General features: G+C 36.7%; 3 protein-coding genes and 1 pseudogene across 4 annotated transcripts; 2 read left to right on the top strand and 2 right to left on the bottom strand.

Annotated features, from left to right (window-relative positions):
• Nucleotides 1–608: 608 nt before the first annotated feature.
• LOC147478727 (DNA damage-binding protein 1-like) lies at nucleotides 609–14483 on the bottom strand. The gene is given in 20 exon segments (XM_086584946.1): nucleotides 609–1060; nucleotides 1063–1444; nucleotides 2423–2707; nucleotides 3964–4315; nucleotides 4404–4678; nucleotides 5408–5683; nucleotides 6622–6732; nucleotides 7389–7604; nucleotides 7693–7893; nucleotides 8248–8356; nucleotides 8538–8644; nucleotides 8758–8967; nucleotides 9291–9366; nucleotides 11271–11320; nucleotides 11465–11527; nucleotides 12206–12257; nucleotides 12832–12923; nucleotides 13016–13075; nucleotides 13589–13637; nucleotides 14326–14483. Coding segments are annotated over 20 exon segments (3267 nt in total). The 5' UTR covers nucleotides 14430–14483; the 3' UTR covers nucleotides 609–863.
• A 3206-nt stretch (nucleotides 14484–17689) lies between these two features.
• LOC147478726 (Tetratricopeptide repeat (TPR)-like superfamily protein) lies at nucleotides 17690–20211 on the top strand. The gene has a single exon (XM_086584567.1). The coding sequence runs from the start codon at nucleotides 17753–17755 to the stop codon at nucleotides 19490–19492; it is 1740 nt and encodes a 579-aa protein (XP_086440693.1). The 5' UTR covers nucleotides 17690–17752; the 3' UTR covers nucleotides 19493–20211.
• LOC147478725 (uncharacterized) lies at nucleotides 19376–22827 on the bottom strand. The gene has a single exon (XM_086584568.1). The coding sequence runs from the start codon at nucleotides 22622–22624 to the stop codon at nucleotides 21284–21286; it is 1341 nt and encodes a 446-aa protein (XP_086440694.1). The 5' UTR covers nucleotides 22625–22827; the 3' UTR covers nucleotides 19376–21283.
• A 1073-nt stretch (nucleotides 22828–23900) lies between these two features.
• LOC147478724 (uncharacterized) lies at nucleotides 23901–25849 on the top strand (annotated as a pseudogene). The gene is made up of 2 exons (XR_015208296.1): nucleotides 23901–24093; nucleotides 24790–25849. The product of XR_015208296.1 is annotated as an uncharacterized LOC147478724 (transcript).

Below are 25849 nucleotides of genomic sequence, written 5' to 3'. Positions count from 1 at the left end.
GGATTCGAGTATCAGACCTCTAGTATCATCATCCAAAAGATGTATAATGAATTAATGACTAAACATTTGTATCATCAGTCAAATAACCTTAAAAGTTATAGTGCATAAATCTTGCGTTAGATATAATGAATTAATGACTTGGTTTAAACATTTGTATCATGAAAAGTTAAATAATTAAAATTAAAAGTTTTTGAAAATAATGCAGAAATTTTTGTTTAACAATAAAACCAAATTGACTGTGTGTTTGAAATCTAGTGGAAGATTTTTTTTGGGGATAATACTAATTAAGCCTATCTTTTTTATCCAACTAGAAAGGAATTGCATCACGATCAGCATTGGTGTTTCAGTAGCTCGGAACAACTATAGTGGGAATTAATAGATTCACTATTTACAGAATTGGATGTTGGACAATCTAATCTCAAACCACAATTAGTAAGGAAATTACTTGTGTTCGATCAGTGTTATCCTTAGTCCCCTCATTTGTGGATTCCACAAACTTAAAACAAGAATTTTCACAAACTCTGCCAAAGCCAAACTGATCTTTTGTTTGACTCAGAAGCACGACCTGGGACATACAAACTCCAAATAGAATTGAGCACACAGCAGGATTGACATAGCCGTTTATTTAGCATTTCCTACTTGCACCTGAGAATTTGTACAGAGATGAAAAAGGAAAAGACGTAATAGGAAAAGACTAATATTTACCTATGAGCTTCCCTAATCCCTACATTCTTTCATATTGAACAAAACACACAAAATAGGAAAAGACGTAATAAGATACAGCTGAGGAGAAGATAACATTGACAACACAGATCTTAAGGCATGGGGTTTAGCATATCTCAAAGACTCAAACTCTCACTACATCAATGCAACCTTGTCAATTCTTCTACTCTCTTGCAAAGATCCTCTACAGAAACGCTCATTGCCTTCGATATCTCCTCCATCCTCTTCCGACTGAGATCGAGAAATGACTCGATAAGATCTCCATCCAAGAAATTTTTTGCATCAGCAGTCTTCTTTTCATTGTTGAAAGACCTCCAATGATCATGACTTAAACCCCAACACCCTTTATGACCTTCACCAAGTTTGACTGCAACTTCTCCAAGAAAAGGTATTGTTCATGTGGAAGTGATGCAATGACCCCAATCACACCATTAACGGTGCCATAAATGACAGTCGGAATCTGGCCAACATCGGAATCTGGAAGGCGCATGACAAGTGAACCATGTCGGAAGCGATTGATAAACTCACCAAGGTGATACTCACCAACAACCTCTAAACGCCCCCGCTCCTCATCAGTGGCACCCTCACTGTTCTTCCTGACGGTAAAGATGTTGAAGTTATTCTCGGCACCAAGATAGACATCATCATCAAGAATCTCAACGGCAGTCATCCAATTTGCATTGTGGTCGCGAGCACGCTCTTCAATTGCACCCTCCTCATGCTGAAGAAGGATGTCCAATAAAGAATTAGTGAGACGCTTATTAATTTTCATAACTAAATGTCACAACCAGAAAAGGAAGAAAAAAATCATCTATGGAAATAGAGTTTCAACATGCAAGTCACATCTTTAATCTTTTGGAGTTGGAGTTTGTACATAATCCAATAGTTTGACTACTTAGGCCAAGTGTTCGTACCGAGATGACTTTACAATTAGATAAGAACAATGTATTATTCAGGACAAGTTCCGACCCCTTTAACTTTCGTCCAATATCACTTATATATGAGGGTGGATGGAGCCACGAAATCAGGAATTTACCAAAACTTCAAAGATATAAAACATAATAAGAAAAAGGAGAACAAAAACTAGGAAACATGTCTTAAGTTTTGATATAGAAAAGACTGTAAGATAAGAGATGTACTCAAAACACATTTCACTAGCCAATGCCTTGACGACAAGCGCCATATATTTACCATATCAGCAACGGGGGAGTATCCTGACACACTCATATATACCGGTATATAAGGTGGTGGAACCCTTTATTTCAGAATCTTCAACAAAAAGACTTCAAGTTGAGGGTTGCTCTAGATAGAGATGTTTAACACTAGATAGTCTGATGTAGATTCCATTTTTTTTACCATGTTTTTGAGTTTATAAATTCCTCTATCTCTCATTGTGTGTGCGTGTGTGTGTGTAAGCAGAAAACTGAACCGCAATAAGCTAAAATAAAACTGTGTAATGTGTGTCGATATTCCGCTTCTTGTAGATGTCATGTCAAACACCTGATTCCCGTATCTGACGGCTACCACAAGTCCGTGTCTTGTGCAATAGATAGCAAAATTTGCAAATTTCTTCACACATCTTATGGATCACACTCCCAACACATGAACAACAATAAAGACAAAAAACAAGGAACCATATTCATGACACGGGGAAGAGATCAAACACCAAGGAAGCACATAAAAGAAAACTGCTACATACCTTATATATTAACAGATTGATAGATTTCATCAGATCACCAACAACAATAAAATCTCCACGAGTTTGGACATAAAGTGCAATTATATGTCCATGATGTCCACACTCAGATTGCAATTCACGTGAACCATCATCTCGCAACATCCACTTGTACAACTGCATTTTTTGATTGATAGCAGCAAGAAGTTTTCCATTGAAGGCATTCAAAGAGTAAACTGCTCCCTTAGTTTCCTTCTCTGCAATTAATTGTAGTTTCCCATCTTCAACTGCAAAGACCAGTATCCTCCCCTGAAATTGTTTCTATAGTTAGTAAAACCAAATATAAGTAGAAAAATAAAAACAGTTTGAGAATAAATTAAGTCCGAAAATTAGTCAACTCATGAACTATCTATAACTAAAAAGAGAAGAAGAAGAAGAGAGATTCAGAAACCTAGACAGAGTTGTCACATAGACATCATGAACATGCAGTTGAAAGCGCATACACTAACTATGCGCTGGAGGTCAGCCTAGGAGCTAGGCAACAGGCAATGGGTCTAGGCGAGCCTTTGACTGCATAGACCTTCACGTTTCTAGGATTTGTTTGCTACAAGCAAGCTCTTAAACTCTATCAAAGTATTGTATACACTGAAAGCATAGACTTCAAACAAAAGATCTTCAAAGCACACTAAACTCGCTTCATATATGACTCTGAACTTCTACTTTCTTAGTTGTAGATGCTATAGATTCCTTCAGTTCTGACATATGGCAAAGCCACCCACATCAACAGATTTCCTTGGCCTAAGAAGCAGGACCAATTATAGGTGCACCCGTATGTTGGTCAATGAAAAAAATTCTATTTATCCAAAATCGAACTTTTCATTGTTAATTTCCAGTTAACAAGAACCCATTTAATCCCAAACAATAATGAGGATATGTACGTAACTAGTAGCTTAGAGACTCCAAATTCTTGAGGAACGCATTTATCCCTATCAGAGAGGAGAAAGGAGGCTATAATGAGGTAAAGTCAAAAAAAATAAGTGAGGGAGAGGGGGAGGAAGGGGGGATTTTGTCATCGTGTTGTGCACTTTTTTTTTCGATAATAATCTTGTTGTGCACCTAAGTGGAAGCAAACTACGCACCCTGATATGATTGACTTTATCAAACAACTTGATCAGTTGGTATCCTGTATATACATTCACATGGAGAAGACAAGAGAATGCTGAAATACTCAAAGTAACCAATATATGACAGCATATTGCAGTGATTAAGCATTGGGGTGATGCCTCCCAATAGACAGTTGCGATCAAATACATTTCTGAGATTATATGTAAAATTTATAACTTTTAAAGGATAATCTTAAATACTTATTCGAATATCCATTATCTTTGAATGGTAAGTAAAAGATATGTAAATAGTAATGCTAGTTACAACAATTTCTTGGGTAAGATCACATTAATGGGTTGAAATGAATGTGATAAAGAACAAATGACATGACCACCTATCGTATAATGCCACTTCTCCTGACATTTACTTGCTACAATAAGCAGATCGGAAGTTTCTCTTACCTTAGAAGGTTCACTTTCTTCCTGCAAAACATATGCTGTTCCCAGACAGTAATATGAATTGCTGTCATCTGCAAAGGTACAACTGAGGATAGAGCAACCATACTCGTATGTGTCAAGCGGATAGGTTGATATGAACTCAAAAGTTTGGTCATCAAGCAAACGAACAAAGTGCATTTCAGATTCTTCGGTGCTTGACTGGCCATACTTCATACAACAGATGGCAAATGTTCGAGACTGCTCCTGATGAGCGATACGTCTTGGTTGCTCCCCAAGGGGAATTGTTCGTATATGAAGCTTCTGGATATCATCGATAGTGCCGATTGTAAGTTCATCTTCTTTTGCAATAGCAAGGCTGTTGACACAATGAGGAATCCAATAAAAAATCCTAATATGGCATTTAAATAATAATGGATCTACTCATGATAAAAGATGTGAGGTACCTGTCAGGAAAAGCAGCAGAGTTGAAAGGGCACATATGGCTAACTTCTTTCAAATTTACATTACTGTAGAGTAATTTCTTGTTACTACTATAGATGACAGTTGGCCTATCTGAAGCAGCAAACACGTGGGTGGTGTTTTTAGATGAAAAAGTGCGCAGAGTAATCGGTTGCGTTCCAAGAGAAACCTTTTTCCGGTCTGATAATTCACCAGTACTCAAGTTTAAAAGAAAATTGAACAGGTGTCCGTCTCCAAGGGCACATAATAAGTATGACACCTGAAGAAGAAAGCATGTCAAATGTTTTTTTACCAGACAAACATAGAAGAGAGAAAAGACCAGTTCAAAACTATGAAAACACATAAGAAAATAGTACAGAAGCAGCAGGTATGCAAGTAACCCAACATTGAATTCAGTCCACCATTACCACGAAAAGATCAAAGTTTTGAGAGAAAAGCTGTCTAGAACCGTCTTATCAAAAGTTAAAAAAGCTTTACATAAAACAGACCAAAGAAAAATAAACAAAGATTTTGGGTTGTCATAAAGTGCGATAGTATGGAAACAAGAACATCTCCCTAACGCATTTAAGGAATGACATATTTTTTGCACTGCATCAAAAACTTTCAAGCCCGTTTATGTATTATTTTCCATTACCACCCAAGAAGAATTTCACTGGTTTGAGTTTTTATATTGGTAAGTTTAAACTCGTGCCTGTACTTTGTGACCATCTAGGAGACCCCTAAAACCAATATCAAGTTGGTCCATTAAACCTATTAACTTTTACACTGTTTCCACAGTTCTATTGTGTTCCTACATCTGCTATGAATATGCACTTAGTTTCATTATACCCAGAATAAACAATTCCTTGCAGGCAAGCAATTCGTAATACGGTAATGGTATCCTTGTATAAATCATTAAATCATCAGATTAATGGAAGCCAGCCCAAAAGGATTTTTACGTGTTCTACAACTAAACCAAAAAACAACAGAATGAGATTTATAAGCATACCCCTTCAAAGGCGCACAAAAGAACAGAGCGAGGAATAACTTCTCCACCCAAATGCTCCTTTGTAATGAGATCCAAACCAGGAAGGGAAAATATCCTAACGCTCATGTCCGTCCACATTCCAACCGCAGCCAGCTGACTACTATTAGAGTTTTCACCGATGGGATTAATGTCTAGGCATGATACTTCATATTCCAATTGAGCGTGTTTTACTTCAGTCAATACCCCATCACCAATATCTAGGTACACTAAGTGACCACCACCAGTTGCAAGTAAAACCTGTCAATAACCAAAAAAGCACAAAAAACCAATGAGTTTTATTTGTTGGTTGTACACAGAATACAAATGCATATTATGGCACATAAAAGAAACCATATGCAGTCAAGGACTACTTGTTTTCTCTCCAAAATAATAAATTTTCTTTCTTTCTTGTACTTTATACTCTTTGTTCACAGAAAGCAAAGTACATTGTATAGAGGTGGAATAAGATATGCTACATATACAGAGAAACAAAAACATTGGACTTAGGACTTGGACACTAAAACATAGTAATTTATGTAACAAATCATTAATATTACTAAACAAAGTGAATTTTGCCTAAAATAATAATAATAATATTGTTAATTTTAATAATAATAACAATTTTAAAAAAGGAGAGGAGAAACTAATGATCATGTACTTGTGATTTTGGTGCTTAGGACTTGGACACTAAAACATTGTAAGACAAGGTCATTTTATTTTGTATATTTAAATTTAAAATATGTATATATTTAAGCGGGGTTAAAACATCGGGCTGAGATGTTAAACAAGACCCAACCCATTTACTTAAAGAGTTTAACGGGTTTTACGACCAGCCCCTCGAAGCCTTGACCCAAATCAGTTAATAGCGGGTAGGTTTCGTGTCTCAGAATCAAAGGATTACTTGGCTAAGCACCAACAATAATTTGTTTTGCCTTTAGAACAATGTGTAGACTAAGCTAAGAAAATATATTGTGTCCAGATGACATGTGCATAACATACATAAGCTAATGCACAACAGACTTCTTTGATGATGGTAACAGATATTTTTAGAAAGAGAGAACAACTTTCAGGATCAATTTCCAGATAGCAACACAAGCTTTCTTTGGTATTATTCAAAGTTCTCTCAAAATAACCAGAGTTCATGACTCTTAATCTAAGATGGTGAAAAACCATAACTAAAGAAGTCTGGATGAAACCTGAGTTGCATTTGCTGTGGCGACATTCACTGAAAATCCTGATGGTGCTTTCCAGTCATGACAAAGATCGCGAGATGTTGAATTGACTAGTCGTACAGAGCTTGCAGTCACCTACAAAATGAGATTTGTTTTTCAGCATCTCATGTCAAAATTGTTCATTTGTCAAAAGTCTAACAAAGTCCTATCAGCCTACCATGATATGGCAAAAATCAACATGTATGGCTGTATCAATGATATGTATAAAAGCTAAACATTTAGAGCTATGTTACATTGACACGGACACACGTGTCCGTATCCGACACAGAGACAAAGTGTCTGACACGGTAAAATGTCAAAAATTGAGATATATCACATACAATGTGTCCATGTGTGTCCGACACGGACACATGGATATGTATCTGACAGATTATTTTTAGAATATGGTGTGTCCATGTAACATACATTTAGAGACTAAATTGTTCTACATTTACAGGAAAACACAAGCATATTGACTCGACACGTGTCTCTGACACATAATAACATTCTTAAAGAATAACAGGAATGAAAGAATATCAAAAAAGATACAATACTGTTTCTCCTATTTTTTCCATGGGCAGGTAGGTCAGATGTTATAGCCACTATGCCTCAACAGGTACGATGAATTTATATATGCTTTTACGCATTTTCCAATACCATACAAACATATATAAAACATCACAATTCAATTTTTTAGAACATGTACAAAATAATTAACTTAACTAATAATGAGCATTAGCTCGGATTGTCACCTGCAAAAGTTGGTTGTGCACGGCATCATGACAAAATAAAGTCTGAACCTGTGAATCAAAACCTTCTATCTCCGTCTCCTCTAACTCATCATCACTGTTCATTGCCAAAATTCGTGTCTCACTGATAAAGCTTACAACCAAGAAGGTATCATATAGATCGTCAGTAGACGATCGTAGGGACCACATCCCTTTGATTCCTTGAAGCTCTACTGAAGCCTGCAATATATCATAAAATGCTATTTTGAAAAAAAAAATCAAATATATATATCCAAAATAATTCAAAAAGGCAGGGGATATACCAGACCTGTTCATTGATCCCTATGCCATTTCGAACTATTCGCAGAGAGCCATCTTTATAAGCACCAGAACAAGTTACAACCTGACCTTGGCCTTGTCTCTCAAGATCAACCACACAGAAATCCACAATAGGCCCCAAATTAACATACCTTTCCAGAACTTCCACATACGATCCTTTGGCATCAGGTTGAAGGTTCAGCTTTATGAGCTGCACACACAACATTGGTGTGTGATTAGGTTAGCTTTAGACACGAAATTATAGCTTTACAAAAAAAAAAGGAACCACAATTAACGAGAAAAAGGAATTACACATAGAAACCGGCTTAAGAGTGTTCTAAACCTTGAATATGGTAAGTGCCTTCTAGCTAAGTTGGTAAAACCTTTGGGTGATGATACCAGAGGTCTGGGGTTCGAACCCCGCTACACACTATTGAGTTACTGATCTCTTTAAAAACAGGCTTGCCCACACATTTTAAACCCATCAAAAAAAAAAAAACTTGAAAATGCACATAATAGGAGCATATAATATGCACACATTATCATAAAAAAAAAGGATGCGTACCTGTGAATCTCCATAATTTGAACCGACAAAGACAAATGCATTGTCAAGATAAGATATTGTCGATGCAATAGACGTCTCCCCCAAGAGCTCAATTTTGAGACCTGTCACCCTACAAGATGTACACAGATAAGACAAACTCAGTATATTTGAGAGGGAGAAAGTAAAAAATATCAAAGCAGTAAGCCAATTGACACAAATAAAAATTTGACCACGGGTACCTGATGCCACAAGAAACATAACTATTCTAAGTAAATATGATACATAACCAAAAACTAGAGACAGTGCAGCACCTTTCTTTCTCGTGGGTAATAACCAGTAAATGAAGAAGTCCAGCATGATCACTGAGCAAGTACCGTGAACCATCAGCGTCCACCCTTCCGTAGGCTCTTGTAATGGACTGGAAGAGAAAGTCGGGTGAACTATCACAATGCAACTCAAATAGCTCTATGGGAAATATGACATCTTGAAAGAGTAGTACTAGAGGAAGATTAGAGCAATCTTATGACTTACTGGTCTGGTTGGAATGGCTTTAAATGCAGTAGCACTACAATAAACAATTGTTTCCTCTCCAATAATTATAACACCACCCAGTGGCATTGGAACAGGGATTATAAGACCAGCTCCATTATCAAGATTATTCTGTGACCAGGGGCCCTCCACAAAATCTTTTTCCTTTAGCGCAACTTCATAAGTCTTAACATGTCGAGCATCTTTACTATCCTGAAATTAAGGATAATAAATATTCATTTTTCAATGAGCTGTGCTGCTAGTTTTACCAGCGAAGCAGTTTGTTATGCACACAGCTTGATGGTCAATTAAATTCCAAAAGGTAAACTCCAGATGCTAGGAACCCAAGACCAGATTAAACCACCTTGAAATCTATATTCATACATGTCTCAATGACAAGTTTGTAGTCAATAATGGCCTCACAAACACATTTAGAGAGAAATGGACTTGAAATACCAGGTATTATTTTTCGAAAGTAAATAATCACAGGAATTATTTTACAGGCTAAAAAAAGAATGTACGAACAAGTTTCAGACCTGGTAGAGGACTACAATTGTAGGTTTTGAACAACCGTAGAGGAACTTGATATCCAAAACCTGAAGCTCTTCAAGCCTGCAGTTATAAGTTATTTGATGATGTGAGTTTAAAACAAATAACATAGTACTAACTCAGTTTTATATTTTTACTTTTTTTTATAAGTAGAAACTGATTTGGAAGATGCATACATGATAAGGAAGACAAGGTCTTCAACATAATACAGAGTGCAGACCAATTCAATTATAAAGCTATAAATCCTAAGGGCATCCCTGCTGATCAGAGTTTACTCATCCATCCTCTATTTTTTCCATTACCAATTTAAAAATCTTTTCTATTCTTTTCTTTACCAATGAAAATAAGTTTCTTTATGAGGATACATTACAATCCAAGGAGGAATACTGTAAGCTGTCTTCTTTCTTTCTTTCTTTCTTTCTTTTTTTCTTTTTTTTTTTTTTTTTTTTTTTCTTTTTTGATCACACTAATATGATAACATTATACTGTTGCAAGTAATAGGCCACGTAGCAAGGAGCTACTCAATGCCCAAGAAGATCCCCTCTACCCAGTTACAAGCCCTTTATATTACAAGGGCATCCCAATTATAGATAAAATCTTGGCAGGTTAGCACTCCAAAACATGAGTTAGCACATGCCCAATCACGTAACTCTTCTTTGATCTCTTCCACTACCTTGTGGATGTCTTTTTCTAGTTGCTTGAATATCTTTGTGTTCCTCTCCTTCCACAAGTTCCAAACAATAGCTCTAGAAAGGTATTCCGCGATCCATGATACCTTGCTAGAAAGTGGATCTAGTATGGGTTCACTACTTAGCGCTTCCTTGATGTTAGAAGGCGTCCTCCAATGTTTAAGGAATGATAAGAAGAAAATTTCCTAAATATCCTCCGAAAAGGTACTCCTCACTCACTTTGCAAGAGGGGCAAACATTATGGAGCTCCATACCTCTTCTATTCAAGACGTCAATGTTTTCATTCTCCCCAAGAAAGCAAGTCAACAAAAGAAAGCCACTTTAAACGGAATCAAATCCATCCATATCTCTTCATCTTCTAGGTTGTGCACAGCATACTCCTTAGCAAACATGTGGTAAAAAGACCGCACCCAAAACTCCTCTATTGTCCTACAACCAATTCCTTCCATCCACCTTCCCAAACTTATCCTCCTATTGATAAGAGGTAGCCAAAAGTGACTCGTAGGATTCCATTTCCTAATCATTTAAAAATCTCTTCTTAAAGTCACATTCCACTCCATTCTTTGTTCTCTTCTTTCCATGTAATCCGACATAAATGTTTTCTTGTTAGTGGCCAACACAAACATATCGCTAAATTTCTCTTGCAATGACTTCTCCTACCCAAATGTCTTCCCAAAAGGAAATAGATTTGATGGTAGCGGGTGTTTAGGGTGATACCTTTCACAAAATCGTTCCACCCATACACAATGCCCCTCTAAGGTTTCAATGATACTCTATCTAAACCTTTTTTTTTAAAGCGGGATACTCCAAACTTGCATGGTAACTAAAACATCTTAACCAGGTTTTGAGATTTCAGCCTTCTAAACAAAACACTAGCCAAATTAACTCTAAATGGACTGGAACAGCATTTGAGAAGCTTCATACAATCCAAAAACTCTTTTCCAGAAAACACAGGATTTATTCAAACATAATACGAAATCTAAGATGCCTGGATTATAATTTATAAAACATTTCATGCGAATAGCTCCAACAGTAAATACAACACAATCCCAATACTGAATTACTAATACTGGAAACTGCAGGGCTACATATTACTTGAAGCAAATCTCAAGTGTCCAGTGATCAAACCAATCAACAAACTTGCATAGGATAACACAGTTATATAACCAGGCAATCACTATCATGAAGCTGACCTATATGACACAAACAGCAAGTACATCTCCACCAAGAAATATAGTAAGTAAACAAACTGGAAATAGATGAATAAAGAAAGAATACCTAATGTTAAATGCTTCCTTGAGCTGTCCTCTGTTATCGAAGGGAATAACCTGTACACAATTGAATTTTTCGGAATCATCATAATTTTTTTTGTAAAGTCTCGAAAACTCTCAATTCAAAGACAATTCCTGAATGCTTCCAACAGAAACTCGAGAAGAAAAGGAGAAAAGGTACTTTTGTCGGAAACTACATACCTTAAATAAGCCATCGTATAGATGAAGACCAATCAATCTACAATCAGGATCTATTATGCCAATCTAAAACAAGAAAGGGAATTAATGTGAATATAGGGGTGTCAATGCCATAAAAAAAAAACTTGCATGTGCAAGAGGAGATCGCTTTGCTTTAGAGAAAATAATGATACATGAACAGAGAAATGTTATATAATAAACTCCTTAACCAAATTAATCAAGGTCCCTAGTATGATCTTTTGAATTGGAGATCATAAGCCACCTATTGATCTTTTGATTAGAGATAGAACTACCCTAAACTCATATTATTTCTGAACTGAAAACTAATTACTTTTTTCAATCTTTCTGACTTGGTCCGACATTACACTTATTCTCTTTAACTAGAGAATTATAGCAGACTTGGACTCAACTTCCTAAATCAATTGCAACTCCTAATTGAAATAATTATAGTTTCCTAATAACAGCAGCAGACTAGTTCCCTAACATGATAGTGTACACAAAAGGAGCAACCTTTGATAACCATCAATCTACTATTGTCAATTTGATAAGCATCAACTTTTTACACTCAACTGTGGTTTTCAGCAGACAACCAGGAAGAGTGTTTGGCAATGTATTCAAATCTACCATAATAAACATTATTAGGAGGGAGAAAAAGATCAACGCAGAGGGGAAGGAGTAAGATGTGTCGGTCTAATAGCAAGCAAGCACAGAAGAAGAAGGTACAACAATTGGGTAGAGACATACCTGTCCATTGTCTGTAGGGCGACCAATCCGATCAGAGACATCTCCCATTGCTCTGCATGCAATGGAAAGCACAACTTTTATGTATGATTTTGGTTCATAAACTTGTCAAATGATTTGGCAGCAATATAAAATAGATAACAAAGAGATAACACCCCAGGATTTCCCAATATCCAGGAACAATTATATTTCCACCTATTGAGTGGGAAGAATTATCATTCCAAATGCATATAGACAATGTTCCTTCTCTGAGATTCAGATCAACAAATTCCTAGGAGTAAACAGATATTATCTATTCCAGGGACTCAGGGAGTAGGACGATGGGAACATTGGGGAATAAGTGTACGATAAATTACTAACTTAAAATGACACCCATTTGTAATTCGTTTGACAAACAAATTGCATATATATATGTATATATATATATATACAACTAATTCAAATCTGGGTTGTGACAAGAAAAAAACAATGTGTTACATGCAGATGTTAGAGGAGAGATGCATACCATTATACAAGACTAGAGAAACAAGACAAATGAAAAATAATCGCATGGCCCAAACAACAATAGTAGCACTGAAAAAGTAAATTACCAAGCAAAAAAAAAAAAAAAAAAAAAAAAAAATTATAACCTGGTGATTAGGTCAGACGTTTCTGCATCCCATTGAAGAACACAAAACTTATATCTTTCTGTAGCTATAAATAGAAAATCTTGAGCTTCACCCTGTGTAGATACAAAGGAATAAAATGAGACAGATCACTGAGCAAAACAGTATCACAAAATAACTATTAGCCATCAACTAAAAAAAAACTTACATAAGGACGGAAAAGCTCAACTGTAGCGATCCTTCCATATATCGGAACATCCACCATAGCCTGCGAGCAATTATACAATAACTTACTGGTTGATTCCTTACACTCAAGTCCAATAATCCACGACAAATGCAAGAGAAATGTATGTTCTAAATATATAAAAATACATGTACCTATGTATGACAATATCATTTTACTATCGAATGTTATTTATACATAGACGTAGATATCTATATATGCATTTAGCAATATCTGTATTATATGCAAATTATGCACGTATTTGATTTGTATGTATATTCCCTGTACATAAACTAACCATGTATATGACTTATCAAGTGCTATCGAAAGATATGACGACTCAACAAAAACGTTGGAAAAGTCCAGTAAACGATGAAGTTTCAAGTAGCACAATACTACTATATGATGAAGAAAAACATGACTATCCTACACATTTCTAGACATAGGTCCCAACCTTTCTCCAGACTAAGACACTAGAATAACAAACAAAGAGAAGAACTATCCAGTTGTAGAAGCTGTAAGGCTCTTAGTGAAAACTTTATAATTAGTAAAAGTCACCTGCAATCCTTGAGGAGTAAGCAAATGAATCTCGATACGTGTGCATTTCCTGTGTGAAACAGAAGTAAGAACAAATATTAACTGAATGAAATCAATTTTGAATAAAACAATCATCCTCACCAACAACCAATGGCTGTCACTTGTGCTCTTTCTATATTGTAAGAAACATTTAGCTTTGGTGAGCTCTCATTCTAAATGCACTATTGCTATTTGGGTTTGGAGTTTTTTATTCGCCATTCTCCCATTTTCGGATATTTAGCAGCATGGATGAATATATGAATAAGACTCCAGCAAGAGTGGTCCACATGTGGCAATAAATTCCTAGATTCAAGTTTAACAATTATACACAAAATTGGTAATTATAGGACATTATAGGCTTATAGCTACATTCCGACTAGCAAAGTCGGTAAAACCTTTGGGTGATGATACCAGAGTATTCACTGCCAAATGCACAAATTCATATTACACTTATTCCTCAAAAGCTAATCCAATAACATTTAGCTGTTTCAACAACTCTAATGGGCAAATAAAAGGCTGGGCCTTTTTCACAATTCATCAAAATAAACTAAATCCACTATTCCACCACTATATTTTTTTCTAAAAAATATATTCATTATAGTATCAATGCAAAAGTTTTGATTTTTGACATAAGCTCATTCATTAAACTCAAAACCCAATACTAGAAAAAAAAAAAAAAAAAAACTAAACAAAAAAAAAAAAAAAAAAAAAAAACGTACGCTATAATGAGATTGAGCTCATGTGGGCTAGTGAAATTGCCAACGCAAGAATGAGTGACGTTAGTTGGTTTGTGAGCAGTTACTGCGTAGTTCCATGAACTCATTCTTCTTCTGGAAATTTCTAGAGCCAAAAAAATTTGATGTTGCAGAAGAAAGGTTAAAGTGTTGTGTTTATTTATTGGGACTTGGGAGTGTTTTTAGTTTTAGTTGAGTCCTTGTTATTGGGAGGATTGTAAGTAAAGGGCTTATTTAGTATTTTGTTTAATTGTGATTTACTCCTTAGAGTTTTGACTGTGGAATTAAGTATTTAAGTATGGTTTGAGTAGATGGGGATGAATTTTGAGTATGATGGGTCCTTTTTTCAACCTTTCATCGTTTCATTAAACAAAACCCAAAATAATTAAAGATCTAAAATCTATATAAAATTATAAAGCAATAGAAATATTTTAGATTTCAATTTCCCACAAAATTTGAACCATTTTCAAATGTTTTGGGTACCGTCCACCCATTGTTGCATACGGTGGAAAAACCAATATTTGTATATAAACTTCTATGTTGATTTATACACATTCAACCGCATTGGAGTATCTTGTTTCCGACGGGGCCATGTACATAGTCAAACGGTGACCCACAAGCCGTATATGCTGTGGGTCACCGTATACCCCGATAAAACCCTTAAATGCACCAAACACTAATAAAATTCAGAGAGCTAGAGTTCTAAAAGGATATATATGACACACCTCTAAACTACCATATATATGGAACCAATAACCAATAAAAGAAGACACATATAGAGGGTTTGTGTGCAATTTTGTTAAGTGTAATTATTAAGTGAGATTGTCAACAATTGCGGTTACATACAATAATGAGTAATTGGGAACGGAGGAGCTTATAAAACAATAAGAATGTAATATGTATAGGAAGGAAAGATTAGATTAACCAATAAAAGAAAACACGTATAGAAACAAGTTTGCACATACAATACAACAAGAACAATAGAATGTAATATGTATAGGAAGGAAAGATTAATTATACCTCTTCTCCCCAATAGTCTCTTAAATCAAGTATTTTTCCAATGAATCGAACTCGACATAATAATAAATTAACTTTTCAAGGTCTTCGATAAAAGGTTCCATATCATTTTCATTTTCTTTGACATGGGGTGTATTCTTCTCATGAACATAGTCCCTTAGTGTTGACTTCTCCATCAATGTCTTGTGATTGGGATGAGAAGAAGGATCAAGGTTAGATTTCCCATGGGTACTCTTGACCTGTATGTCCAAATGTTTATACTAGGGGCATTTCTTGTTGGTCTGTATGTGTCCCGTCTGAGCAAAACCAGTAGCAAGTTGTTATGACATTTTACGAACAATGGCAATAACACAAATAATGCTAATTTCACTGACCTGACCACATGCTCCACATGACACGCCTCCTCTCACTGATTTGTTCCTCAATTTTTTCTCTTCAATAACCTGTTTATAAAGGAAAGAATTAACCAAAACATTGAAAAGAAAAACAAAAACTAACAAGCTGAACAAGGAATGAGCTCAAGGTCGGATAACTTCAACAATAAACAAGGGTAATCTATTTTGAGACTAAAGGCAATATGCTTCACAGAGATAGAGATAGAGAGATTCACATGTACATATCGCATAAAACAACTCGGTACGTATATGGGAATTCAAATCAGTTGCATCAACGCACCTGAACCAGTGATAACTCGAGCTCCAACTTTTTGTCCTCACAAGAACCAGTGATAACTCGAGCTCCAACATTTGGGAAGACAACATCATTCAAACAAGAACGGGGAACCTGAAATTCTTGTGGAATCCATGCTGTAGTTATTGCACCTTGTTAAAGGAAAGAATTAATGGCCCTATATAATTCAGCATACTTCTCCTTTACCTTAAAACCATCAACCAAGATAAACCTCTCAGTATAACGAGAATGAGAGTTGCAATTGAAATTTTTACTAACCATCCTAAAGAAAAGTAAACTGAATAAGAAATTGGAAACGAACAAGCATTCCTTTACTTTACAAGCAATGTTATAGCAAACTTGATCAACAAGCATAACTGATGATACCACCGACTCGTCGTGCTAATAATAATAAGATTTTGGACCCGGGCATATGCCCAGGCTATTTAGCTATGTCCACATGGCATATTTCTTTCTCAAGAATTGGTGCCACCTAAAAACAAGACTATCTATCTATGAGGTAGGGGTGGAACTCGGGTGGGTTGGGTTGGGTTGAGGCATAACCCGAGTTTCAAATACTTCAACCTAAGCCCGGGATCAAACCCTAGCCAGTCTTTAAATTTTCAACCCAAGTTCTAGCTAGACCAATTCGGGTTAGGTCGGATTATATTGGGTTGGTCAAACTTTTCAGGTTTTTTTTTTGGAATTAGGAGGCCAAAAACACCAAAATTGAAATATTATAATGAAATCAAAGAGATTTGTTTGTTTGAAAGGGAAGCTAAGATGAAATGGCCCGAAATTGAAATATTTAGTTTGTTGATTACATGAAATGGGTTTTTTTCAAACAAGATGCGTAATGTGAGAAAAACCTTTTCTCTGTGACCTTCGAAATGTGCATTCGGTTCAAAACAAGAATCATTGCAAGAGATTTTCAAACATGTGACTTTTTATTTTTTATACCTATAAATAGTGGAAAAATTTGGAGAAAGATATACGTTCTTAGTCAAATACTATGTTGTGTCATATATATAGAAGGAAATCCGCTCTATCTTGGGAGATAGTTTCCCATCAACCTTGCTTAAGGACATAGTGTATCTACACCTACCGGATTTAATTAAAAGTACAAGTTTACAAGACAAAAGGTTTTTAGTTTGGTAATTTTTTAAGTTGTATATTCCTAACAATTCTAACTCGAGCCCAATCCAAAACCGACTCGGGTTTTTATTTTACAAAACCAAACCTGAACCACGGATCTAACATGTTAGCCCAAGACCAACAAAAATTGGGTTTTAGATCTCGATCCAACCCATGTTATCCTACTAAGAGACCTAAGATGTTCTCTTGCATAATTTCAAATTATCAACCCAATATTTCAAGTGTCCCAAAAGTAAGGGTGGAATTCGACCTAAACAAGCCGAGTTTTACCATGCTCAAGCTCTACCGCTTAATTACACGAAGCTTTAAATTGAGCTCGAGGATGAGAGCTCGAGCCCCCGATTATTTTATTTTATAAATAGCTATTTGAACCACCCCATTTGTTAGCTTTATTTGAGCTCGAGCTCTGGGCTCATATAAGTAAAGGCCTAAGATGCTCAAATTCCACCCTTACCCAAAAAGCCCAAAAACATTGAAACACACTATTGGACCTCACGTGTCCCAAAATCCTAACCAAAGAAAAAAACATAACACTTTTTAGGCCTCGACTAGAAAAAAAAAAAACGTTCATATGTTCATAAAAAAATGTATTGCATTATTACTAACATCAGCATCAACACTATCAAAACTAAAACAAATCCATGCATTTTCCCTAAAAAATGGTGTCCCCATAACAAACCAAGAAATGGGGAAACACCTTATATTCAAACTAGTGTCACTTACATATTTCCCAATGTTATATTCACATAACATTTTCACACAAATACAAAACCCAAATATTTTTACGTGGAATACAATGATAAGAGGTTATGCTGAGAGTGAAAACCCATTTCCAGCTCTGGGCTTATATGCTGAAATGCATGGTTTGGGTATTGAGAGTGATACTCATACTTACCCTTTTTTACTTAAAGCTTGTGCTAAGTTAATGGCAGTTAAAGAAGGGGAAATGGTGCATGGAGTTGTGGTGAGAAATGGGTATGAGGAGTTGGTGTTTGTTAAGAATACTTTGCTTCATTTTTATAGTTCATGTGGACTTGCGGAGAATGCGTATAAGTTGTTTGAGTTGATGTGTGAGAGAAATTTGGTTACTTGGAATTCTGTGATTAATGGGTTTTCTATTAATGGTAGGCCTAATGAAGCATTGACTTTGTTTAGGGAAATGAGTTTTGAGGAAGGGGTTAAGCCTGATGGTTTTACTATGGTTAGTTTGCTTACTGCATGTGCTGAGCTAGGTGCTTTGGCTTTGGGTAGAAGGGCTCATGTTTATATGGCGAAAGTTGGGTTGCATGATAATTTGCATGCTGGAAATGCTTTGATAGATTTGTACGCAAAGTGTGGAAGTATTTGGGAAGCTTATAAGGTTTTTAATGAGATGGTGGTTAGAAGTGTTGTGTCTTGGACTTCTTTGATTGTGGGGTTAGCTGTTAATGGGTTTGGTAAGGAAGCGCTTAAGCTTTTCGGGGATTTGGAGAGAGAGGGGTTGTTGCCCAGTGAGATTACTTTTGTTGGAGTTTTATATGCGTGTAGTCATTGTGGAATGGTAGATGAAGGGTTTGGATACTTCAAGAGGATGAGAGAGGAATATGGTATCACTCCTAAAGTAGAACACTATGGTTGTTTGGTTGATCTACTTGGTAGAGCAGGTTTGGTACAAGAAGCACACAAGTTTATTCAGGATATGCCATTACAGCCCAATGCTGTTATTTGGAGGACGTTGTTGGGTGCGTGCACGATACATGGGCATTTGACGCTGGGGGAGGCTGTACGAGCCCGGCTTCTTCAGTTAGAGCCTAAACACAGTGGTGACTTTGTGCTTCTCTCCAACCTGTATGCATCTGAGAGAAGGTGGACTGATGTGCAAAAGGTGAGGAGGACAATGTTGAAGGAAGGAGTGAAAAAAAGCCCTGGGCACAGTTTAGTTGAACTGCAGAATTGTGTTCACGAATTTGTCATGGGTGATAAGGCGCATCCCCAAACTGAGCAGATATATAAGATGTTAGAGGAGATCATGAAGAAGTTGAAGCTGGAAGGATATGTGCCTCGCACTTCAAATGTGCTTGCAGATATAGAGGAGGAAGAGAAAGAGAACACACTATCTTATCATAGTGAGAAAATTGCAATTGCTTTTGCACTCATTAACACTGCTCCTAAGACCCCAGTTCGGATTGTGAAAAACCTAAGGGTGTGTCAAGATTGCCACATAGCAATCAAACTTATTTCAAAGGCCTTCGATAGAGAAATAGTTGTCAGAGATCGTAGCCGATTTCACCATTTTAAAGGCGGAACTTGTTCCTGTAATGATTACTGGTGAATTGCTCATTTGGTGGTGAAAAGAAGTCAACACCATTTTTTTCATGGTTCATAAGTTTTACGGGTTGCGGACATCGAAGTTCCCATATTATTGGTGTGCTACTTGTTCATTTATGATGGGGCGGGTTGGAGCCTCTGTTAGTGACAAATGCTTAAGAGTGAAAGGAATTCTACACAGGGAAGCAAAGAAGTGAGCATTTGCCAGGGAGAAATGTGTAATCGAAGGGCAGCCAGATATATCTGTGTGAATTGGTATTAGTTGAGGGGAATGTGAACAGGGACATAACTTCATTTCTATGCACAATTCTATTGTTGTGAACATGAACCATGAGGACTGTCGAAAACTTCATGGAGTGTCATAATAATCCCTTGGTCCTATGAGACCTCTGGCGTTCTGTTTGTGCTCAAGGTCCCATTGTTTGCACAATGCGTTTGTGAAAGGGATATAGGAAATGGTGGTTCAATGGGAGGGGAGGGGAGGGGAATGCATTGGTTATCCTCTGAGCAAGTTATCATTCCAATCTTAGTAATGATGAGCATTATGGTTGATGAAATCCAATTTCGTCGGTGAAGAATGTCATCTCAGTTGAGGTAGTATAGCGAAGGCGTTCAGTGAATTTCAGGTGTATAATACAGACTTTTAGGGATAACCTGTATCCAGATTGTAGGTCCGAATTTTTCCAGGTATTGACAGATACCCAAACCTGGGCTGATTAAGTATGGAGAAAGAATGTTATGGCATTTCTCCAGGTAGGACAGGTACCCAAACTTGGATCGAGTGGCCTATTTTGAAGATCGTACAGATGCATGGACCAAAGTAAAAGGGTTATCGAATGGTTATATAGACTTGTAAACGTTGACGCAAAGAAAAGGTCAACGTAAATCGAAACAAAATGCATTTGATTGAGTATGGCTCGCGTCATTGTACATCCGACTTTGGTGTAAACTGTCATACCTCCAAGTTATCTGGGATTTCTCTTCTGAAATTCAGATAAGGTTCCTGTTTTTTTTTGGTTAAGGCAACATTTTATTGTCTGATCATTCTTTTAAACTTTACACCATGAAGATCAGAATCTAAACATTCAAAAACAAAAGATGGTGGATGCAGCCACCAAAATGAACAGGTAGAAGGAACAACGTTGGAGATTTGCTGATAATCCAATGGTCTAGTCGGTATGTAGTTGGTCCACCATTGATCATCCATAGCTATTGAAGAAGCATGGCCAGCAAGTGCATCAGCAACCCTATTAGCTTAAAGTTGTGGTAGGAATTTGAGCCAAGTCTTTGAGTAACACTGAAACCTCCACTGGACAATGACTAGCTGTACTAGTGATCATCTGAAATAGTGCTTTAGAGTCCACTTCAATCACCACTCTATTTAGCTTCATGCAACGACCACCATGAGTCCCAACTTTAAAGCATAGAATTCAGCCAACAAAGAAGAGCCGACCCTTATAGGATCGGCGATTCCAGCCATGAAGTGACCAATATCGTCTCTTATGACACAACCAGCTCCAGCTGGTCCTGAGTTCCCAATGCATGATCCATCAGAATTCAGTTTGAACCAACCCAAAGGTGGGAAAGACCACATTACCATTACAGAAGTGTTTTTCAATTTTGGGCTCTGATCTTCTATACAAAAGGCTTTGCTTATATCTTCCACCAGTCTTCTAATTCGGAAAAGACATTGCACGGGGGGGGGGCGTGACTGCTTGCATTTAAATCTATTCTCATTACGATCCTTCCAAATTTGCCATAAACCCATTGCAAAGGTTAAACTTAAATCGTCGTCCTACTGCCAAAGAGTTTGTAAAATCTCTGAAAGCCAAGTTTTGAAGTCCACCATATTAGGTTCTAAAACCTTTTGGTGTAGGTTAAGACCCAACCAAACTGCCCTTGCAAAAGGACAGTGGATAAAAAGATGTAACTGTGACTCATCGGAATCGCAGAATGCACATGTTTTGTCCACCCCGAACTTGCATCTTCTAAGGAGGTCAGTAGTTGGTATCACTTGGTTTAGGCCCTGCCACAGGAAGAATTTGATTTTTTGCGGTAATTTCTGCTTCCAAATCTTACTGAAGTTAGAAATGCGGTTAACCAAGCTTGGATCACACTGTCTAAGCAAACAGTTGTAGGCTGATTTAACTGTATATAGACCATATTTGTTTGCTTCCCAGATTAACTCATCATCATGGAATTCAAGTGCCAATGGTGTAGATAAAATCTTGTGAGCATATTCAGGAGGCCACCAAGTATTGACTAACTCCGCATTCCATGTTCGAGTGACCGGTTCGATAAAGTCAGCAACTCTGTCAAGAGTGCAATTTTGTGGTTGTTCAACATGATTGTTCATAGCATTGTGAATCACTGATTTACAAGTTGGATCAGATAGCCACATTACTTCGAATCTGAAAGGACTTCTGAGTTTTGATTGAGCTGAGTTGAGATGTAAGAGAAGGATTTTATGATTAGACTCCAAGTTTGGTTTGTGAAAAACTTTAGCATTTGGATGAAGAACTCTCCATTGGGCATTAGCAAGGAATCTATCAATCCTTTTGAAAACCCTATTCCTCCCCTGTTGATTATTACACCAAGTATAAATTGGATCATTAAAACCCAAATCAATCAGACCACAAATATTAACCATTTCCATGAAATGTTTAGATTCTTGATTTCCCACAGGGTTACCACCACTCTTTTCCTCACGATACAAGATATCGTTGAAGTCGCCCATACATAACCAAAGCAAATTTGGAGGAGCAATCAAAGGAAGGGTCTGCCATTGGTACTTTCGAACAGAAGCTTTAGCATTTCCATAAATCCCACTCAAGAACCAAGTAGAAGAATCTTCGTTAATTTGCAAGTGGATGATCCACTGATCGTGAAATAAAACATCAACATTTAGAGCTGGATCCCATAACATCCATAACCCTCCTGATCTACCTAGAGGGGGAACAACAAAATACTTCCATCCTCCTCCTAGCTGAGAAATCAGTAATTCTGACTTGGCAACCGTGGACATAGTTTCACATAAAAACACACATAACGGTCTGCTTCTACTAATATGGTCTTTGAGAGTATGAATTGTCGAGGGCAGACCCATACCCCGACAATTCCAGCATATGACACTCATGGCTCCTTAAGGAATTGTTGATCTGCACATGTTTATGAACACTCTGAATGAAATGCCAATTGATTGTCTGCATGAAATTCTATCCAAAGCCATAACCACCTATGTCAAAATCAATCCGTACATCCTGGAAAGTCTTGAGTGCAGAAGCTTTAGCAAAATTTTCAATTTACTAGACCAAAAAATAAACAATCGATCAACAGCAACTTCAGCCAATTTCAACCACCATCACTACCCAAATCAAATTCAAAGCAAAGAATATAGATTCATTGGACCCCACTAACCGAGCACTAACCCACTAGGTACTGAACTCTATTGAATTTTGCCAGAAATTTGAAGTAGAAGATTTTGGAAATAGGAAGAAAATTGTCGCAAGCTCTCCGTAGAAACGGTGTCAATTCACCTGGCATTTAGCATCAACTGACCACCTGCTAGAAGCTACACAGTACACACCCAAAAAACAATAACCCATGGCTGTAGATGAAAGATCTTGAAAGACTGTCACAACCCACGAAGAAAATTCACATGCAATCACTCCATTAGTATTAACACCAACATCAGCAACCCAATCAATTAGAAAGGAGCTAACTTTAGCAACAGAACGGAATTCAAGCTTCGCCGTTAATTTTTTGGAGTCGATCCCTTAATATTTTTATTTTGATATGTGACCTTAGAAAAGGAAAAAAAAAATCATCAAGGACGTACTTTGAAAGCACCATAATTTATGTAGATTTATGTTTTTATCGCCATAAGCTACAATCACATAACTTGGATGAATGGTGGATCATGCTTAAGTTGCTCCAGTGTAGTCTTTAGGCATGAACAACACTCAATACCCATTCCTGCAACTGTTGATTGATTCACAATAGTTGTTCTCCAATTTCAAAAAAGAATTCTCATTCACACAAGAACTCATTCATTGGTAACTTATATGTGCCCCTTATTACTTGGAGTGGAGATATTGGAGGATGCCAAAAGTTTCCAAGTATGATAAGGTTATTCTCAGGTTTCTAGATCATTTTGCTATTAACTAATTAAAGATCATTTTGCAAAATCTTCATACCAAATTTGGGATTTGGTGAATGTATGTTGGATTTGGTACTCTAGCTAAATATATTCCCCGAATTCATGGAAGTCCATTGGGCTAATCTAGATACTGTTGAAATCAACCATTATATTTCGGAATGTAACAACTCTTGACCAACCCTTCCTAACAGAGTGTAACTGTCTAGTAGCCAAAAAGACAAAGGTGATAAAACGAGAAAGAAAATCTCTTGGTTCTCTGTCTCTTCTACATTTTGTTGCTTTCATTCAAGTTTCAAATATTAGCTTGAAATTTATTTAATATAATTTTTTTTTCACTTGTCTGTTTTTTCAAGTTTTTTTGTTCAATATGAATCAATCATTTTCGTCACCTGAATTAATCCCACTACGTACTAATGCCGAGCATTCAGATGATTCTAATTTAGATGGTAATCAATCTCATTCTCTCTATTACATTCATGTCATGAACTGCATTTTAAATTTTTGATTCATCAGCATGACATGAACCAAATTTGCGGCCTTTGTTTTTTTCTTCGTGATATGAATTATTTAGGACCGCGCACACATTTGCACTTGACAGAATTTGATTTGCATCTATCATTATTAAACACCTGATGCAAATTAGCTGGTTGATTATTCTGGAGATGTTTCACATTGTCATCCAACATTTTGCTTCCATAGTTTGCTCATCCTAGACATTTATACGGTTTGAGTACGCACATATCTAAGTCAATTTTGTGCTCGACGTACAAGAAGGTATAGGACTGTACCTAGGCAGATTTTTGCTGTAATTTGAGTTATAGTGTCGAATATCTTATGGGCCTGGAAAGATGTAAATACATGTTATAATACAAAATAACTAATTATGGATTTATGGGCATTAGTTGAATTTTGAATTCCATAAGAAGCAATGATTGTCAAGTCTGTACAAAGTTTCACCTGAAGTTTGTGCTATACCATCTGTCATCTGTGTCATTGATATAAAGTTCCTCCCGATGATTCATTATAAGGCAGTTTAGAATTTAGATAAGAGCAGTTGTTAATTAGAACTCCATGTTAGAACTTCATATTGTGTGTTTGCTTTGTTATATACTTGATCACTATGGGCATTGTCCATTTTGTAGGCCTAACAACAAATGTGAAGCTACTATTGAAAATAATCCAAGACCATAACAGTGCTTCCCCTAAAGAAGATGGAGGTCGAAAAATGCAAAGAGTTGCTGGAATGCTCACCATCCTTGATGATGTTAAACACCGAATCCAAAAGTCACAATCTTCTGGCAAGAAAAGGGAAGCTGAATTCGTCGATGCTTCACTGATCTTAAGCCTACTCAGATGCCCAAGGACAAGAAGCCGCCAGAACCAGTACTGGATGAGAAGCAGAAGTTACAAAAAGAGCTCAGTGATTGCTTAGTTGTACGAAAAAGCCTAGAGAAGATGTTTTCAAGCTTGGGGAAGGAAAAATCGATTATGTCAGCTGAACTTGCTAAAAAAGTTCAGGAACTGAATAGCATGGAAGAGCAATTTAATGATCTTAAGGAGCAAAGTGCAATGCTGTTGGAGAAGGTTCAAATTTGTGCTTCTAAACACAAAGATAAAAAGGTTGTTGGTGGTGACTCCCCAGGGAGTGAACATCTCCAAGATCGTAATAAAAAGCTCTCTGAGCAGCTCCTTAAATCCCTTGATGGCTATCGATCAGCAAAAAGAAAAATGAAGGAAGCACAAGAAGAAAATGCGAGATACCGTGCAAAGATGAAGGAAGTGACTGAAGAAATAGTCAGAGGCCTCGAACGCATTCATGCTTTTCAACAACGCAATACTGGAAAGGAAAATGTGGAGATGGAGGAAGAGTTGTCTGCATTAGAACAGATGCTACGAGACTTGGAAACAAAAGTTTCATCTGTTGTACCAAAAGAAAAGTGACTGTGCAACACAGACAACGGAGTTTTAGCTTACCTCGAGTTTTGTCCTCAACAGGGACATAATGTTAGTTATTGCATGTATTATGTTGTGGATGGTGATGTGTTAATCTTTCTCTTGTGTAATGTTGAGTTCAATGAGCCTATTTAGGTGACAATGGAGTGTCATATTTCATTTCTTGAGCACCTAGTTGCTTGGGTTTGTAAGCAACAAACTCTGTACATAAAAAGGGTTAAAAAAGTACTAATTACTTTGTGATTGTCA

Source organism: Coptis chinensis, chromosome 9 (genome assembly GCF_015680905.1).
Source record: "Coptis chinensis isolate HL-2020 chromosome 9, ASM1568090v1, whole genome shotgun sequence".
NCBI lineage: Eukaryota > Viridiplantae > Streptophyta > Magnoliopsida > Ranunculales > Ranunculaceae > Coptis > Coptis chinensis.
Note: the sequence above shows the minus strand (reverse complement) of the source record. Positions and strands in the feature narration are given on the sequence as shown.

Coding starts and splice junctions, on each gene's coding strand:
- LOC147478725 (XM_086584568.1), bottom strand. CDS start 22,624: ATGAGTGTCATATGCTGGAATTGTCGGGGTATGGGTCTGCCCTCGACA.
- LOC147478726 (XM_086584567.1), top strand. CDS start 17,753: ATGTTCATAAAAAAATGTATTGCATTATTACTAACATCAGCATCAACA.